The sequence below is a fragment of the Tribolium madens genome, unplaced genomic scaffold (genome assembly GCF_015345945.1).
Source record: "Tribolium madens isolate multiple individuals breed KSU strain unplaced genomic scaffold, Tmad_KSU_1.1 Scaffold_11;HRSCAF=98;Tcas5.2_LG3b, whole genome shotgun sequence".
Classification (NCBI taxonomy): Eukaryota; Metazoa; Arthropoda; class Insecta; order Coleoptera; family Tenebrionidae; genus Tribolium; species Tribolium madens.
In genome coordinates this window covers 2068779-2084443 of record NW_025400975.1, presented here as the reverse complement: position 1 = coordinate 2084443, position 15665 = coordinate 2068779, and the positions used below count along the sequence as shown (strand labels likewise).

The 15665-nt window shown below is 32.4% G+C and overlaps 4 protein-coding genes across 4 annotated transcripts; 3 read left to right on the top strand and 1 right to left on the bottom strand.

Annotated features, from left to right (window-relative positions):
• Positions 1-665: 665 nt before the first annotated feature.
• On the top strand, positions 666-4704 carry LOC123006106 (probable cytochrome P450 305a1). The gene is made up of 7 exons (XM_044400296.1): positions 666-992; positions 2708-2962; positions 3009-3524; positions 3570-3750; positions 3801-3918; positions 3965-4106; positions 4154-4704. The coding sequence occupies exons 1-7, from the start codon at positions 908-910 to the stop codon at positions 4336-4338; spliced, it is 1482 nt and encodes a 493-aa protein (XP_044256231.1). The 5' UTR covers positions 666-907; the 3' UTR covers positions 4339-4704.
• Positions 4705-4991: 287 nt separating this feature from the next.
• LOC123006120 (regulator of chromosome condensation) lies at positions 4992-10738 on the bottom strand. Its single transcript, XM_044400332.1, has 8 exons — positions 10651-10738; positions 10517-10601; positions 10265-10464; positions 10032-10214; positions 6865-7096; positions 6655-6804; positions 6330-6602; positions 4992-6280 (listed from the first exon to the last, which is right to left on the bottom strand). The coding sequence occupies exons 2-8, from the start codon at positions 10581-10583 to the stop codon at positions 6093-6095; spliced, it is 1293 nt and encodes a 430-aa protein (XP_044256267.1). The 5' UTR covers positions 10584-10601; positions 10651-10738; the 3' UTR covers positions 4992-6092.
• Positions 10739-10746: 8 nt separating this feature from the next.
• Positions 10747-11929, top strand: LOC123006127 (eukaryotic translation initiation factor 6-like). Its single transcript, XM_044400345.1, has 5 exons — positions 10747-10952; positions 11003-11264; positions 11313-11489; positions 11534-11715; positions 11772-11929. The coding sequence occupies exons 1-5, from the start codon at positions 10846-10848 to the stop codon at positions 11779-11781; spliced, it is 738 nt and encodes a 245-aa protein (XP_044256280.1). The 5' UTR covers positions 10747-10845; the 3' UTR covers positions 11782-11929.
• A 1963-nt stretch (positions 11930-13892) lies between these two features.
• On the top strand, positions 13893-15282 carry LOC123004711 (eukaryotic translation initiation factor 6-like). The gene is made up of 4 exons (XM_044398108.1): positions 13893-14429; positions 14482-14740; positions 14792-14968; positions 15025-15282. The coding sequence occupies exons 1-4, from the start codon at positions 14128-14130 to the stop codon at positions 15157-15159; spliced, it is 873 nt and encodes a 290-aa protein (XP_044254043.1). The 5' UTR covers positions 13893-14127; the 3' UTR covers positions 15160-15282.
• The last annotated feature ends 383 nt before the right edge of the window (positions 15283-15665 follow it).

Genomic DNA, 15665 nt, shown 5'->3' with positions numbered 1-15665 from the left:
GATTGATTCACTCACTCAAATCTTTTCTTCTTGTGAACGTAAGTTAAATAAATACTTTAGTTTACACAAGAATTCACTATAAGCAAATTTTCTGATATGCCATAACGGAACTGATATTCGATCAAATCAAGTACTTGCCTACATGAAAAAATTAATAATACATACATAATATATTTTAAAAAAATCCTACTTAAATAGTTTGTGTTTCCATATAAATGGAATTAGTGCCAAAATGTTGGTAATTAAAATGCAATTTGGGGAAGCAGATGTGATTTGACTCTCCTACATTTATTGCTTCGCTTAAATATTCGGCCTAACAACAAAAGTAACATTTTGTTAGTTTTTATTGCTCACTTACGATAGAGAATCTTTTGAGTGACAATAATAGTACAAATTTAATTTCTTCCGCTAATCTAAAGTAGATTTCTATATAATTAGAAGATGCCCTAGCTACTCTTGTTTACTCGTTTATTCCAGTCTTTATCCAGTGGAGAAACTCGCATTTTATCGCAATCTTTTGTGAGCTTATCGTGCCCAAATATGGAACGTTAAAGTCGTTTAAAATATGCAAGCACATGTTTTACGATTACATAATTGAATTTGTGTAGACACAGACAACTTCCTGTGAATAAATTACGAAAGTGTTTGGCAGTTCAATGCGTTCAGTTGCATTCTAGTCTAACATAAATGCATTTATGATGCAGTTGAGATGTTTTGAGACAAAATATTACAATTTTATACAACCGAGCTAAAAGTACCGCGCCTAAATTGGTTCAAGTGTGGACTAGCACACCAAGTGGTGAGCAACAACCTTGCTTAGTAATAGTCGAGTGTCGGGCTTTGCCTCACGATGTTTGCCAAATCACATTCGTAACTTGACTCATCTTTATCGATAAAGGAATTTAAAATGTGGCTTGCAGTTATTCTGTTTTTCATTTTTTTGGCGACTTATGTGATACAACAAGTGAAAAAACCACTTAATTTTCCACCAGGTAATTTTTATTTTAGATTTAAAAATCTTGATGTATGGGAAAAAGCCCACATTAGCCATTGTGTCGAAAATTAAATCATGTCCTAGAATTTTCCAACAAAAGAAATAAAATCATCTATTTATGTATGTTTAGTGTTACAGAGAGCTTTTATTTTAATTTTCGTCGCTAAATCTAGATACTATTTTATTTTTATTTAAATACCTGTGCACCATTTCTATGTGAAATAGAATTCAAAAAATTATTATTTGATATTTTACGACTTCTACGAGTACCCAAGAACATATTGAAGAACATTATTTATCGAACACAAATCTTGTTAATGTTTAATATTTTTGTTAGCTTGTTACAATTTTAAACTGTAGTAATTTCTAATCTTTAGAAGAGTAAACATTTGAATCTTTGAAATCTTCTAGAAAAAACAGTTTTGACTGGTTAAATCTTAAATCACGGTTGATATTTTTATTATTTCTACAGTGTTTCATACATCCGTCCCAGAGAAAAATGCCAAGTAAGATAAGATACCAGGAACATAAAAAAAATGTTTAAAAAATTCGTTTGTCAAAAAATTTTGACATTATTTTCAGATTTGGCTTTTTTATGTCTTTTTATTGTTTCTGATGATCTTGTATATTATGTTTTTTCATAATTATTCAGTAAAGGTCCGAAAACGTTACCAATAAAAGCCACAAATAACGTTAAAATTCAGGATACAGCTTTATATTTTTTCTTTTTATAATAGCCTGTAGCACAAAAACATGTAAATTTTTCCAACAGAAATAAATAGAGTCAAAGTGCAAAATTTAAACCCGCATAATTTCGAAACTCTTATTACAGAGATTTTTTTTACATTTTTCCATGTTCCTGGTATCTGATATCCAAATCCTTATTAGTTTTGTAAAGTAATGGAGAAATTAATCATACCCGTACTAAAACAGTATTTAAAATATTTATACTCAATTACTCGTATCAATATTTTTATACATACTACTTTTTATAATTCAAAAATATTCTGTATTTCTGTAGGTACTAAAAGAGTTGTCGTTAAATAAATGTTTTTTGTGTTAGATAATAGATTTTTATTTAATAGGTTATTTTATAAAGGTTAAATCAAATATGGGAAGGTTTTGAAAAGTTTCTTGAATGTAGATTTTCCTGTTTTACTGTCAAATAAGTACCTTTTTGAGATTTATTTGATTCAGTAAAATACCCATCCGATAACAAAACAAATTTTTAAAGAAATAAATAATTTCACCTGATTTCGGAGGTTTTTCTAATTTTTTGGTTATGTCAATTAAAAAGGAGTTATTTTCTGAATTAGTTTCTGACTCTAAAGTTAAAATTATCATTTTAGCAGCAAAAAATTTACGAAGGACTATTAACTAGTAAATACTATCTAATAAACTCTTCTAGAGAGGTTTTATGTTTTAGAGGTTGAACTTATTAATTTTTTTTCTAAGAGAAATCTGTGGGTTAAAGGTTACAATATTGCAAATTTGGGTGCAACTTAACTGGAACGTAAAATTTATAAGAAATACCTATCCAAAACAATGAGGACTTACGAAAAAAGTGCAAAAAATGGCTTTACCAAAAATATTGACGAAAAATGACACACTTGGAAAGAAACACAAAAAATATAAAATATAATAAAATATTTATTTTGATTAAAAAATTTTACAGTGTCGCATTTAACAACTACCTCACTACCTGTTTTTTAGGTCCTTACTGGTTGCCATTTGTGGGTAACCTCCCCCAACTAAAGAAACTCTCTAAAAGCCTGGGAGGGCAACACCTCGCCCTATCACACCTCGCCAAAGAATACGACACAAACGTTCTAGGCCTCAAATTAGGAAACGACTACGTAGTAACAGTTTTCACTTACCCTCTCATCAGAGACGTTCTAATCAGCGAAGAATTTGAAGGAAGACCCGACAATTTCTTCCTACGACTTCGGTGCATGGGCAAAAAAAGAGGTAAAACATCACGAACAATCGACAAATTTCAAGCAAAATTTTCCAGGAATCACTTGCACCGAAGGCGAAGAATGGAACACGTTGCGAAACTTCGTAAATCGCCACTTGCGCAGCTTGGGTTTTGGCAAAAAACCGATGGAAAAAATGATCCAAGCCGAGATTTGTGAAATTCTAGCAATTCTGAAAAAAGACGGGTCTGATATTCAAGTCGACAAGTTTTTGGCCCCTTGCGTCCTGAGCGTAATATGGACGTTAATAACGGGGGAAAAAATCTCGCGAGAAAACAACCAATTAGACGAATTGTTGGATTTGTTCAATCTGCGGTCGAAAGCATTCGATATGACTGGAGGCACCCTCACTCAATATCCCTGGCTGAGGCACTTTTTGCCCGATTGGAGTGGCTTTAATTTGATCAAGTCGGTAAACGCGAGTTTGAAAAATTTGTTCATGAAATATATTCAAGAGCATAAAGATGGGTGGTTTGATGGAAGAAGTGAAGATTTGATTTATCGCTACATTACCGAGATGAAGACTAACACAGAAACCTCGAAATATTTTACTGGTAGGAAATTTTCTTATTGACACAACAAAATTAGATTTTTTTTAGATGACCATTTGGTTATGGTCTGTGTAGATCTCTTCATAGGCGGGGCCCAAACTACAAGTCGAACTTTAGGTTTTGCCTTCCTCATGATGATTATGTTTCCTGAAGTGCAGAAAAAAGTGCAAGAGCAAATTGATAAGCACTTTGATAAGGATTCACCCATTCAGTATTCTGATCGTTACAAGTATGTTTTTTTTAACGGAATCCAGGTTACTAATTTTTGTATTTTTTAAGGTTACCTTATGTTGAAGCAGTATTATTAGAAACTATAAGATATCGGTATGTTGTTCCCATCGGGGGGCCCAGAAGAGTCACAAAAGACACTACATTAAATGGCTATTATTTACCAAAGGTGTTTCTCCAAAGTCATTTATTTCGTGATAATTTTTAATTTGTAGAATACAACAGTTTTAATTAGTTTTTATTCAATCAATAACGACCCGGAATACTGGCAGAATCCGGAGAGTTTCAACCCGGAACGATTTCTAGACGAAAAAGGTTCATTACTACCGGACGAAAAACTAATCCCCTTCGCTTTAGGTCTGTTAATTAAATTCAATCGAAACCATTACATGTTTCTTTTTTAGGTCGCCGACGGTGTGTTGGCGAAGTACTCGCAAAAAATTGCATTTTTTTGTTGTTTGTTGAAATTTTAAGAAGGTACAATGTGTCCTTAGCTCCAGGTTCGAAACCTCCGACTGGAAAACCTTTACCAGGGATTACTCTATCTCCAGAAAGCTATAGAGTTAAATTTACAGAACGATTGTTATAAATATGCATTGAACTCAACAAGGTTAAATGCTCGAATGATAGCCAAATGTAAAGTAGTGACGTCAGACACGTGTTCTAGTCTTACATGTTGCACATTCCAAATGCTTGGAGACGAGTTATGTAACAGTGGTCTGTATAAAGTTCACTGTCAATAAAAACTGATCAATAGTAATGTTGGGAGATTTTTATTTATCGGTTTTAATCAGAATTCAAGGTTGCAGGGATTATAACTGTTTTTTCAAAGCGGAAATATTTACTATTTCAAAATTCTTATAACTAACGCAAAATTTAGTTTAAAAATTTTCTTTTTTTCTTTGAAAGCAGCACAAAAAGCGTAAAACTGAAAAAAATAGTATAAAACACTTTTTAAGGACACTCAAGCAATCGTTTTTAATTCAGGGTGATTCCGTTAAAAGTATATTTCAACTTTATATCAAAGACTAAGTCACACAAAAATCTGCGTTTACCATTAAAAACTACTATTGCATGAGAATTTTTCTATTGTTCCTTATAATAAATGTTAATTTGCTAAATAAAATTATATATTTTATTATCTCTATCATCCTGTAAGTTGGCTAATTAATACTCGACTTCAGCGAATTCAAATGCGTCCATTACGTATTAAGGATCTTTAATTGAAAATAAAACAAAAAAAAAGTTTCAAAATATAATTGCTTCGCTACTCAATAACAACATTTTCACTTTCTGTTTGACCAAACGAATATTACGAACATAAAACAACGGCAGTGAACAATTACAACTTATATACAGGGTGAATCTTAACTCATACGCATAAATTTAGGCAATGAAAGGTTATGCTCAATAATAATAAAAAAAAATTGAATAAAACTTTTTTATTTTTGTCGAATATCAATAACAAATACCACTTAACCCCACCAAAATAAAGAAAATTGATTCATTTAACTATTGACAGGCATTGCGTGAACAAATGTAATGTTGACATTGGTGTCATCAGCGCAAATTATCTAAAATTTTAAAATCTAATAGTGTTTCTAATAGGGTTAAAAAAAAACGGAAATGAAATTTTTCCAAATGAAAATTCGGTTCTAGTTGTCAATTATCAATTTCACAATACCTATCAAAAATATTTCTATCAATGTCATTAAATTTATACCAACTTGTGCAATGCAGCCTTCAAGTGAAGTGGAGAAAGCCAGAATCACGTGGAAAATGGTAGGAAAATTATGAATTAAGCGGCTGGTAAAAAGTACCATCGGAAGGATTAAAAAAAGTGAAAAAAAAGTACTACAATTGACATTGAAGAAATTATTTTTATAAAATACGTTAATTTAGAATTAATTCTGTACTAAAATCGAGCTAAATTAGTTTGAAAATAATTAAATTGTTTTATTTTGGAAGAAAATTTTTAAAGCAGTTATTTTGTTTGTTAAAATACTTTGATTCAGGTTGATTTCCTGCTTAAAATTAAGCCAAGCCGCTTGAAAATATCACAAATTGCTTTATTTCAGCCTAAAAGTAAAAGTACTTTTATTAGATTTTTTTTTTCACTATTAGTTTTTTAGCATAACCTATCCCTTAAAATTATGCGTATTATGTGTGTCACCCTGTACAATAAACGGTATTCGATTCCCCAACAGCTCAATCAAATAAAATATGTCCAACTGTACTATACACAAATTACACACAAAATACTTCAATACAAAATGATTGTTGCCGACTGATAAATTGAAAAGTATTTAAGAAAAAAAGTTTGAAGAGTAACAGTAACAATTGTTAGGAGTCACCTTTATTATTATTCGAATTTGTGGCTAAAATGACAGTGTGTTGGCCTCCTGAACTGACTTTAAAAACAGTCCTGTCTTTTAGTTGTTTGCTTTTTACCAAAGTGGGTTCAAAACAATCATCTTCTTCGCCGTTACCCAATTGGCCATTGGTACCCATACCCCAACCAAAAAGTTCTCCTGTAATTTATATTTATAAATTTGGATGAACAATTTACCTCTTGAATACCTTTATCTGTGACAGCGAAAGAAGTTGAAGACCCACAAGCCACATAAACAACATTATTGTCTTTTAAGACTGGGATTTCGGTTAATTCAGTCGCGTCTTCACAGTCTTTTCCTAGTCCCAAACGTCCGTATTCCTTCCTCCCAATGGCGTAAGTTTTTCCATTTTCAGCTAAAGCTATAGTGTGGTGCTCGGCTGAAGAAATCATATTCCAGTTGTATTTGGAAAATTCCTTGGAAAGTTTTGGTAAATACTGAGGCGCTAAGGTTTTTAAACCTACAAGAAAATCCATTTAGTAATTCTTATTGAACAATGCTTACGAGTTTACCTAATTGGTTATAATTGTTAAGCCCGAAAACATAAATGTCATTTTTACCCGCCACTTTGGCAAATGTGCCATAAGTACCGGTCCATATATTGTCAAAATGTAATTTTAAACTGGGTTTTAGACTGATGATAGTGGGTTCTAGTAATTTCGCTATACAACAATACAACACAATAATCAAAATAGTATTTTTCAATTTAGATTTTGTCCCACCTATTTGTCCCTTACCCATTCCGCTTCTTGCATTCCTACTGCTACCTCTCTCACTTGTCCTCCCCAACTGTCCCTGTTCAGCACGTCCACAAGTATAAACTTCCCCATGGTTTGTTAAAAAAACAATGTGATCGGCCCCTGAGGCTATCTTAATAACATGCACCTCCTGGATTATTTCATAGGGCAACTTTTCGTTTCCTTTCAAAGTCAAGCCCATATTACCATGTGAATCCTATATTAAAAAATGTGAGTGTTTAGTGAGAAAATTCAAAAATTCAATAGGACTGGTCAATAGTACAAATTTCAAATGAAGAAAAAAACCCTTTAAGTAACAAATTGGTCGTAGTCACAAAAAATTGCATGTGACCACAAAAATCGAGTCAAAAGTTTAACAAAAATCACTAAAAACTAAAAAGGAACAAAAACGCTCTTAATCACAAAAATTAAACAAATAATACTGTCCATAATTACAAAAAATTGGGCAAAACATCTCGACAAAAATTAGCTCGCCGTAACGAAAAATGTGGTGGTTTAAGAATTGAACAAAAAATAGAAAAAATTAGCAAAAATCACTCTCAGTCACAAAAAAATAATAAAAAATTGCTGTCTAGTACAAAAAAATAGTCCTGAATTACAAAAAAAAAAAAAAAATCGACAGCGGTCAAAACAATTATTCGTCCAAACAAAAAATAGCCCTTGTCACAAAAAGTTGGCAGTACTTAGTCGAAAAAATAGGTCTGTGATAAGAAAAAAAACCACCCTGAGTCACTTACAAGAAACCGCTCATCAGAACAACAAATTGCTCTTTGTCACAAAAAATTGAATAAAAATTCGGCTGTAATCACAAAAAAATTGTCGGTGATCACAATTCAACAAAAAACGGCGCGATTACAAAAAACTCATTGGAACAAAAAATGGGGTTAAAAAAGCCTTTGGTCCTGAAAAATTGAACAAAAACAAGCGAATCATAATAACAATTTAGCAAAAATTCGCAGGTGATCACGAAAAATTGAGTAAAAATTTAACAAAAATCACTAAAAACTAAAAAGGAACAAAAACGTTCTTAATCACAAAAATTAAACAAATAATACTGTCCATTAAACAACAAAAAATTGGGCAAAATATCTGTTACAGTCAACAAAAATTAGCTCGCCGTAACAAAAAATGTAGAACAAAAGTGGTGGTTCAACAATTGAACAAAAAACAGAACGTAACATAAAAAATTAGCAAAAAAATAATAATAAAAAATTGCTCTCTAGTACAAAAAATAGTCCTGGATTACAAAAAAAAAACAAACAAAAAATCGCCAGAGATAAAAAAAACAATAATTCGTCCGAACAAAAAAATAGCCCTTGTCACAAAAAGTTGGCAGTACTTAGTCGAAAAAAATTAGGTCTGAACAAAAAATAGCGAGTTATAACAACAATTAAACAAAAATTCGCAGGTGATCACGAAAAATTGAGTAAAAAAATTGTTCGGAAAAGAATAGAATAAAAAATTGTCAGTGGTAACAAGAAAGTAAACAGAATGTATTTTTCTGTGTATGGCTCTATCTAAAAATTCTAGGATAATAACAAATGATAATAATTTAACTAATAAGAGTGTTATACATATATTATAAATTCATAGATGGAACATTCAACTTATACTACGCAGATCAATTAAATAATATTTTTTGGATAAATAACCTACCATATCCGTAATGAATATGTATATTTTGTCCGCAAACGTCACAAAAGTGACCACTTTTATTACTAAAATTAAAAGTTTTACTTTTCAGACATGGAGTAAAAATTCTGTTTTAGCTTTAGCGTTTTTACTTTTACTGTAACATTAATTATTGACATTTACCAATGTTGTTTCTTTCTTGCCTATTTCGCAATTGCGGGAGAGGCATATTATAATCATCAGCATTAGACACTTTGCACTACTAACTGCACCACTAACTCCACTAGTTAATGGTGGATTTATGCTTTCAAATTTAAGATTTATCATTTAAGATTTAATTTAAGAATTAACGGATTTGACATTTCACTAAATTTTCAAATTTATACTTCTAAAGTAACCAAAAAGTACTTAATTTAAGGATACACCGATGTAAATCTCTTATTTCACACAAATATTTGTTAAATTAGTCACAATTTACGACAATCTATGAACAGTTCTGACGAGTGCAGCATTTTCCATATTAATTCTTATTATTTAAAAGTTGGCAAAGCTTAAATGTTAAATGATAGTATAAATGTTACCATTGAAAATGCATAATTGATCTTCTTAAATGTAAATTCTTAAATTAAATCTCAAATAAATAAATCCACCATAAATCAATCAAAACTTTCAAAAATCTTAACACACATTCCGAAACTGACGCGAGATGTTTGTTTATGATTTCATTACTTGCGTCATTGTTATTTTGTTCATTTACTTGCTAATTAAACGTTGCTCTTTACTCTCGATCTAAATACACTTGAGTGCAAAAAAAAACGCAAATTGATTTATTTTATAATGTAATTTAGCCTTTTAATAAATACCAGTTTTTTGACGGTGTCTTTGTCACAATTTCATAATTGTCAGGCATCTTCCAAACTTCTATCAAGTTTTTCCATTTCGTTTTTAACACTGACTATGACACTGCACTGGCAAGACCACTAAATAAGAATTTTTTTTTTGATAATTTTCTAACCTTTTTGGGAACAACCTTTTTCACACTATGAAAATCTCTGAAAAATTTGTCAAATTTATTTTTGAACTCAAGTGTACGTTTAAGGATAAAATAGTAAATGTTATTTCGAGTAAAAGTGAATTTAAGTGACTCAACATTCAGCTTCGTCACATAAACTACCATAAACTCCTAATAACACAATGACTATTTTGCCTACATTAAAAAAAAAAAGTTGTGGGAAGTTAATTTGTTTGTCAGATTTTGAAGTGTTCATTATTGAACAGTCCTGTTTTCCCAAAATTTCTTAGAAACAATTAAAAATGGTAAAACATGTATCAATTGTTTTGATGTTCTCTAACATATCCCTGTTTCAGAAAAATCGGAATATCGAGAATTAAAAGTAAAAAAAATTGATAAAATCTTCAGTCAGGGATCCAAGAATAGGACACACCTATTCTTAAATGCGTTCGAAAACTTGGGTCCCTGACTGTAAATATTTATTTACTCGAAATGTCCCCCATGCAAACACTCTCCCATCGTCTAGTAAGGCAGCAGAGTGGGAATCCCCCGCCGAAATCTGGATAACTTTTCCAGGTAACTCAACCTCGCCAGGGGTTGACTCCGCATCCTCTTTTCCTTCAGTAATACGTCCAAGTGCCCCCTCGTCATTACAACCAAACGTTAGTATCTGAAAACACCATAATAAAAAACTGTTTAACACAATCAAGACTAAATTACTTTGCCTTCTTTGGTCAAGCAAACAGTATGCATGCCACCAGCGCAAATATCAACAATTTCATGACTTGTTTCCACTAAAGCGGGCCTACTTTTTTCCAAAACATCCGGTCCAAGACCAAGTTGGCCACAATCGCCGGATCCAGTGACAAGAAGGACCCCTTCACGAGTTGTCTCCGGTAATTTGACGCTGTCTAAAGTGACTAAAACCAAATTTAGGTTTAGGTTAAGTAAATGTTTTTTACAAGTGCTTACATTTTGCGCGCTTGGGTTTGGTGACACTGGCCTCGGTTGTACTAGGACGACGTCTTTTACCAGCCATTGGTTCCACAATTAATAACTAGAATACAACAAAATTATTGTAAAATTGAGGTTATATTGATGCTCACCTCGCAGAGATTGAAGGAAAAAAAGCGGTTTCGGTTTAGAACTGTTGGTGACTTTTGTTTTTTTGACAGCCCGATTTAGTTACTTTTAACGTTTTCCACCAACACCTCGCAAAAAATCCCTAGGTTTTGACGCATTCGTTTATTTTGAGGTTAAATGATCATTGTTGAATAAATTTAAAAAAGTTGTATTGCACAATGGCATTCCGTGTCCAGTTTGAAAATAACAACGAAATTGGTGTTTTTGCAAAGTTGACTAACGCATACTGTTTGGTTGCTATTGGCGGGTCTGAAAATTTTTACAGGTAATTGGGAACGCATGGTTTTGGAATTGTGTTAAAATTTCACGTTTCAGTACATTTGAGGGAGACTTTGCTGATACGATACCGGTGGTGCATGCCTCGCTGGCAGGATGCAGGATAATAGGTCGGATGTGTGTCGGAAATAAGAACGGTTTGTTGGTTCCAAACACGACATCTGATACAGAATTGCAACACATAAGAAATGCTCTTCCTGATTCGGTTAAAGTTCAACGTGTGGAAGAAAGATTGTCCGCTTTAGGCAATGTCGTAGCTTGCAATGACTATGTGGCTCTTGTTCATCCAGATTTAGATAGGGTATAACAACAACATTTTTTGTCATCAAGTTGTGCAATTTATTTGTAGGAAACTGAAGAAATTATCGCAGACACTTTGAAGGTGGAAGTTTTTAGGCAAACGGTGGCTAACAATGTTCTGGTGGGCTCGTACTGTGTTTTGAGTAACCAAGGGGGGTTGGTGCATCCAAATACAAGTGTGGTGGATCTTGAAGAGTTGTCATCTCTTTTGCAAGTCCCCTTGGTGGTATGTTGCATTGGCGAATTTTGTATTTTTTAACGACTGTTTAGGCAGGGACAGTTAACAGAGGTAGTGAAGTAGTTGGGGCTGGATTGGTTGTAAATGACTGGACTGCTTTTGCTGGTATGGATACAACTTCTACTGAGTTGTCAGTAATTGAGTCAGTGTTTAAATTGAGTGGAGCTGTACCTTCTTCAATCACATCGAAGATGAGGGCTAGCATCATTGAGAGGTATTTGGTTTATTAATTTTGAATTTTTCTCTCATTTCGTGTATAATTTTTTCTAGCATGTCGTAAATTAAAGAGGATGATTCTTCACTAAAAGTAAATGTTGCAGACAAATAATACGAGTATGATGTAAAAAATTCATGTGATACGCACTATTCTCAGTTTATGAAATGTTGCAAAAATGTATATCAATAATTTAATAAACAATTTTCTAGTATGTTTTAATGTTTTGTTTCTTAGGAATAATAAAAGACGTGGCACGAAAAAAAAAATTCTGCTGTGTACAGTTGGAGACAAAATACTTTGGTCGTCACATTTCTGACACTTTAATGTAATTGAAGCTTTAATGAATGACAATTTCAAATTAATGACAGCTATTATATCTTTCTATCAAAAATATGTACAACTTGTCAACTATGATTGACAGTAGCTAAAAATACGGTTAACAGTCCTAAAGCATGCTTTACAATTTAATGTCACCCAAGTGACATTGACGACCAAAGTATTTTGTCTTCAACTGTATAAATTTCCCACCCAATTTTAAAACTGCAATCGGCAATTTCTCTCAACTGAAAAAGTTATTAATAATCACTCAAAACCGTTTTGGTGGTTCCTAGGGGAAATTAAAATGACATGATAAGTGACACACCTCCACCCAGCCTTGAATATAATAAAAAAAAATGAAAATTTAACGTCTTCGTTTTTGAATAATTGGAAAAATGGCTTTACCAAATAGGCTGTTGTATGACATTTTTGAAAAGCGCTTGTTATGGGTTTTCTAACGATGTATCGCAAGTAGGGTAGTGCCACTTTTTCTACTTAAGGTGGCTGTGGCTTGAAGGGTGGGTGGAGGAGCAAGTTTTAAGGATATAATTTGCCCGTGTGTTAAATTACCGCGAATCTGATTGGATAATTCTCAGAAATTTGAAAGATTTGATTAATTCTAATTATTGACATTTTGATATTGATATTTTTTTTGGAATATTGTGTACGTTTTGAATAAAAAAGTAATAAACAATACTTAAATATTGTACAATATTCTACAACTGTAGAAAATAATTGTGAAATATACAGGGTGCGCCAGAACTCGCGCCTCAGAGAAAAATGTCATATAAGGCTGAAGATACCAGGAGCATCGAAAAAATGTTAAAAAATTCCATCAATAAAAATTTTGAAGCTATGCGAGTTTAAATTTTGCACTTTGGCTCTATTTATTTCTGTTGGAAAAATATTTTTCCAAGTTTCCAAACAAGGAAGCTTATCCTAAATTGAACAGTGGAAGTTACAAAGGAGCTAAGTGCCAAATTTTCACTTCTTGAGATATTAACTTGACATAGTGATATGTGCCATACCGATTGTCCCTGCAAAAGCGCCACGTGCCATCTCACGTGCCTGTCATGTTCATTAAAAAATGAGGCTATATTAACCAAGTGAATTTAATCAAGTTTTTATTGAAAAATTCAAAAACAGCATTTTGGCACTTATCTCCTTATTTGTAATTTCCACTCTTCAATTGTAACTGTGTTTAATGTTAATGTGGTTTTTATTAGCAAAATTTTTGTACCTTTACTTAATAATTATATTAAAAACATATACAAGATCATCAGTATCATTAAATAAACAAAAAATGTCATATATCAAAAAATAAATGTCGAAATTTTTTGACATAGAATTTTTTCCATGTTCCTGGTATCTTATTAACTTACTTGAAATTTTTCTCCGAGGCGCGAGTTCTAACACACTGTATAAATTTGTTATATTTGAACATCCAGTTTTGTTTCATGTTGCGCAATACATAATAATTGGAGCACTATAGTACATTATTTTTAAACTTTATTTACGATAGTGATAGGTAAATTCTCAGAGAAAAGTATCTGAGAAGTCCGAGAAATATTCCTGAGCCTAAATTTGGGAATTTTCTTAATATGTAGTTTTATACTAATTTCATTATTTCAGTTAAACAAAGACGTCGTTGTTGCAAAAATGTAAGCAAATTACTTGTATATTTTGCATACTATTCGGACCTTGCACGCCGCTGGTTTTTTCACTCCTTCTTGATTTTCATTCTCTGTTAACACAAGCAAAAAAAACAAGTACAATAAACAATAACGAAATAGAAAAAAATATATTCAAGCACTTTTCTACGTCTCTCTTTATAAATATAATTTAAAAACAACAAATAAAACACTGTAAAATGTAATAATAATTTGTTACATGTAAACATCCAATTTTATATAATGTTACGCAATACGCGCAATATCTACGAAATAAAGGCTCGCTGAGCGAGAGTAGGAGGTATAAAACCGTAAAACGCGACTGGCGAATTTAGTAATCCACTAATCAAGTAAAGTAACTGTTTAGCTCAAACTGGCTGTGAATTGTGGTGACAAAGTGGAATCCTCTTCGAATTTTGCGATGTCCAGTGATAATTCAGACTGCTGTGATATAATTCCAACACCCAATTACACCAGCAGGACCGAAAAATATGACTGGTGGCTGTTAAAAAGAATATCAAAAGATTCGTGCCGTTTACAGGGCGACCCACATTTATTATCAAAACAACAATTCAGAATGCGTAAAACAGGTTTCACGTTTGTTTCTAAATCAGCGTTCCGAATACAATACGGGAGTAGCAACGAAATTGGTGCTTTTATTAGATTAACTAATTCGTATTGTCTTATGGGTGGTGACCCCCAACAGTATGAAAAAATCCAAAGGTATGACAAAAAACTCTTAATTTGTTTCCATTTTTATAAATATTTTTTACAGACTTATTGAGGGTGACCTCCGCGGGATTCCCGCGATAAACACTTCGTTGGCGGGTTGTAAGGTAGTGGGACGGTTATGTGTGGGCAATAAAAATGGACTTTTGGTACCTGACCTGACCTACGACACAGAATTACAGCTAATCAAGGAGGCACTTCCAGACTCTGTGAAAGTCTCAAAGATTGAAGATAGATTATCCGCCTTGGGCAATGTGATTGTTTGCAATGATAGTGTTGCGCTGATTCACCCAGATTTGGACCGAGTATGTCAAAAAAATCTAATAATTGATAACTCTGAGCATTTTTGTTAATAGGAAACTGAAGAAGTCATAGCTGATACCTTACAAGTTGAAGTTTTCCGCCATATGATAGCTAATAATGCCCTAGTAGGCTCACATTGTATTTTAAACAACTTCGGAGGATTAGTAAATCCTGATATTAGTAACAAGGAGTTAGAAAATTTATCATCACTATTACAGTTGGCGTTAGTTGTAAGTAAATTAAAAACCTATTACTTTATAAAAATTAAGTATTTAACACATTTTAGTCCGGGACCGTAAACCAAGGAAACAAACTTGTTGGATCTGGTGTAGCAAGTAATGACAGTTTTGCATATGCTGGAATGAAAACCACTGCTAGGGAATTTACTGCCATTGAAAGTGCATTTCAATTGAAAACTTAAAATAGTGGTTCCCTTTTAAAATAAATCTTACGTTAATTGTAACACATGCTGGATAAAAAGTGTACGTTTTGTATAATGCGAAATAACGGCTGTTTCTTTTTTCCAATTAAACTTATTTATGAAAATAAAGTTGTCTTAATTTTCAAGACCTCTATTACAGAAAATTAAGTTCTGAGAGTTTAATAATACTATTGCGGACACGAGATTTTGGATGAGTTGACTGAGATAAAAATGTAAAACAGTCCTATGCAACTAATCTCACTTTCGGTTTTTGTAATTTTTATCCTGATAGCTAAAAAGAAAATGACAACAAATCAAAATAATTTAGAGTTCATAGAAACCAAAAAGGATATCGATGGAAGGGATGCGCAAAGACGAAAACTCGTCGCAGACGACTCCATTCGTAAATATAGGGGAGTTCTGAAATCAGCTGAGAGCAGTGGCGTGTATTCGCACTTATTTATTCGAGGAAAACAAATAATCCACATACTGTAATAAAAATATTT

What these genes read in the sequence shown, in the direction of transcription:
- LOC123006106 (XM_044400296.1), top strand. Translation starts at nt 908, where the DNA reads ATGTGGCTTGCAGTTATTCTGTTTTTCATTTTTTTGGCGACTTATGTG. An exon ending in ACCACTTAATTTTCCACCAG is followed by an intron (nt 993 to 2,707) that starts GTAATTTTTATT and finishes CCTGTTTTTTAG; the next exon opens with GTCCTTACTGGTTGCCATTT. An exon ending in CAGTATTCTGATCGTTACAA is followed by an intron (nt 3,751 to 3,800) that starts GTATGTTTTTTT and finishes GTATTTTTTAAG; the next exon opens with GTTACCTTATGTTGAAGCAG.
- LOC123006120 (XM_044400332.1), bottom strand. Translation starts at nt 10,583, where the DNA reads ATGGCTGGTAAAAGACGTCGTCCTAGTACAACCGAGGCCAGTGTCACC. An exon ending in CAAACCCAAGCGCGCAAAAT is followed by an intron (nt 10,465 to 10,516) that starts GTAAGCACTTGT and finishes ATTTGGTTTTAG; the next exon opens with TCACTTTAGACAGCGTCAAA. An exon ending in GCTTGACCAAAGAAGGCAAA is followed by an intron (nt 10,215 to 10,264) that starts GTAATTTAGTCT and finishes TGGTGTTTTCAG; the next exon opens with ATACTAACGTTTGGTTGTAA.
- LOC123006127 (XM_044400345.1), top strand. Translation starts at nt 10,846, where the DNA reads ATGGCATTCCGTGTCCAGTTTGAAAATAACAACGAAATTGGTGTTTTT. An exon ending in GGGTCTGAAAATTTTTACAG is followed by an intron (nt 10,953 to 11,002) that starts GTAATTGGGAAC and finishes TTCACGTTTCAG; the next exon opens with TACATTTGAGGGAGACTTTG. An exon ending in TTCATCCAGATTTAGATAGG is followed by an intron (nt 11,265 to 11,312) that starts GTATAACAACAA and finishes ATTTATTTGTAG; the next exon opens with GAAACTGAAGAAATTATCGC.
- LOC123004711 (XM_044398108.1), top strand. Translation starts at nt 14,128, where the DNA reads ATGTCCAGTGATAATTCAGACTGCTGTGATATAATTCCAACACCCAAT. An exon ending in CAGTATGAAAAAATCCAAAG is followed by an intron (nt 14,430 to 14,481) that starts GTATGACAAAAA and finishes TATTTTTTACAG; the next exon opens with ACTTATTGAGGGTGACCTCC. An exon ending in TTCACCCAGATTTGGACCGA is followed by an intron (nt 14,741 to 14,791) that starts GTATGTCAAAAA and finishes TTTTGTTAATAG; the next exon opens with GAAACTGAAGAAGTCATAGC.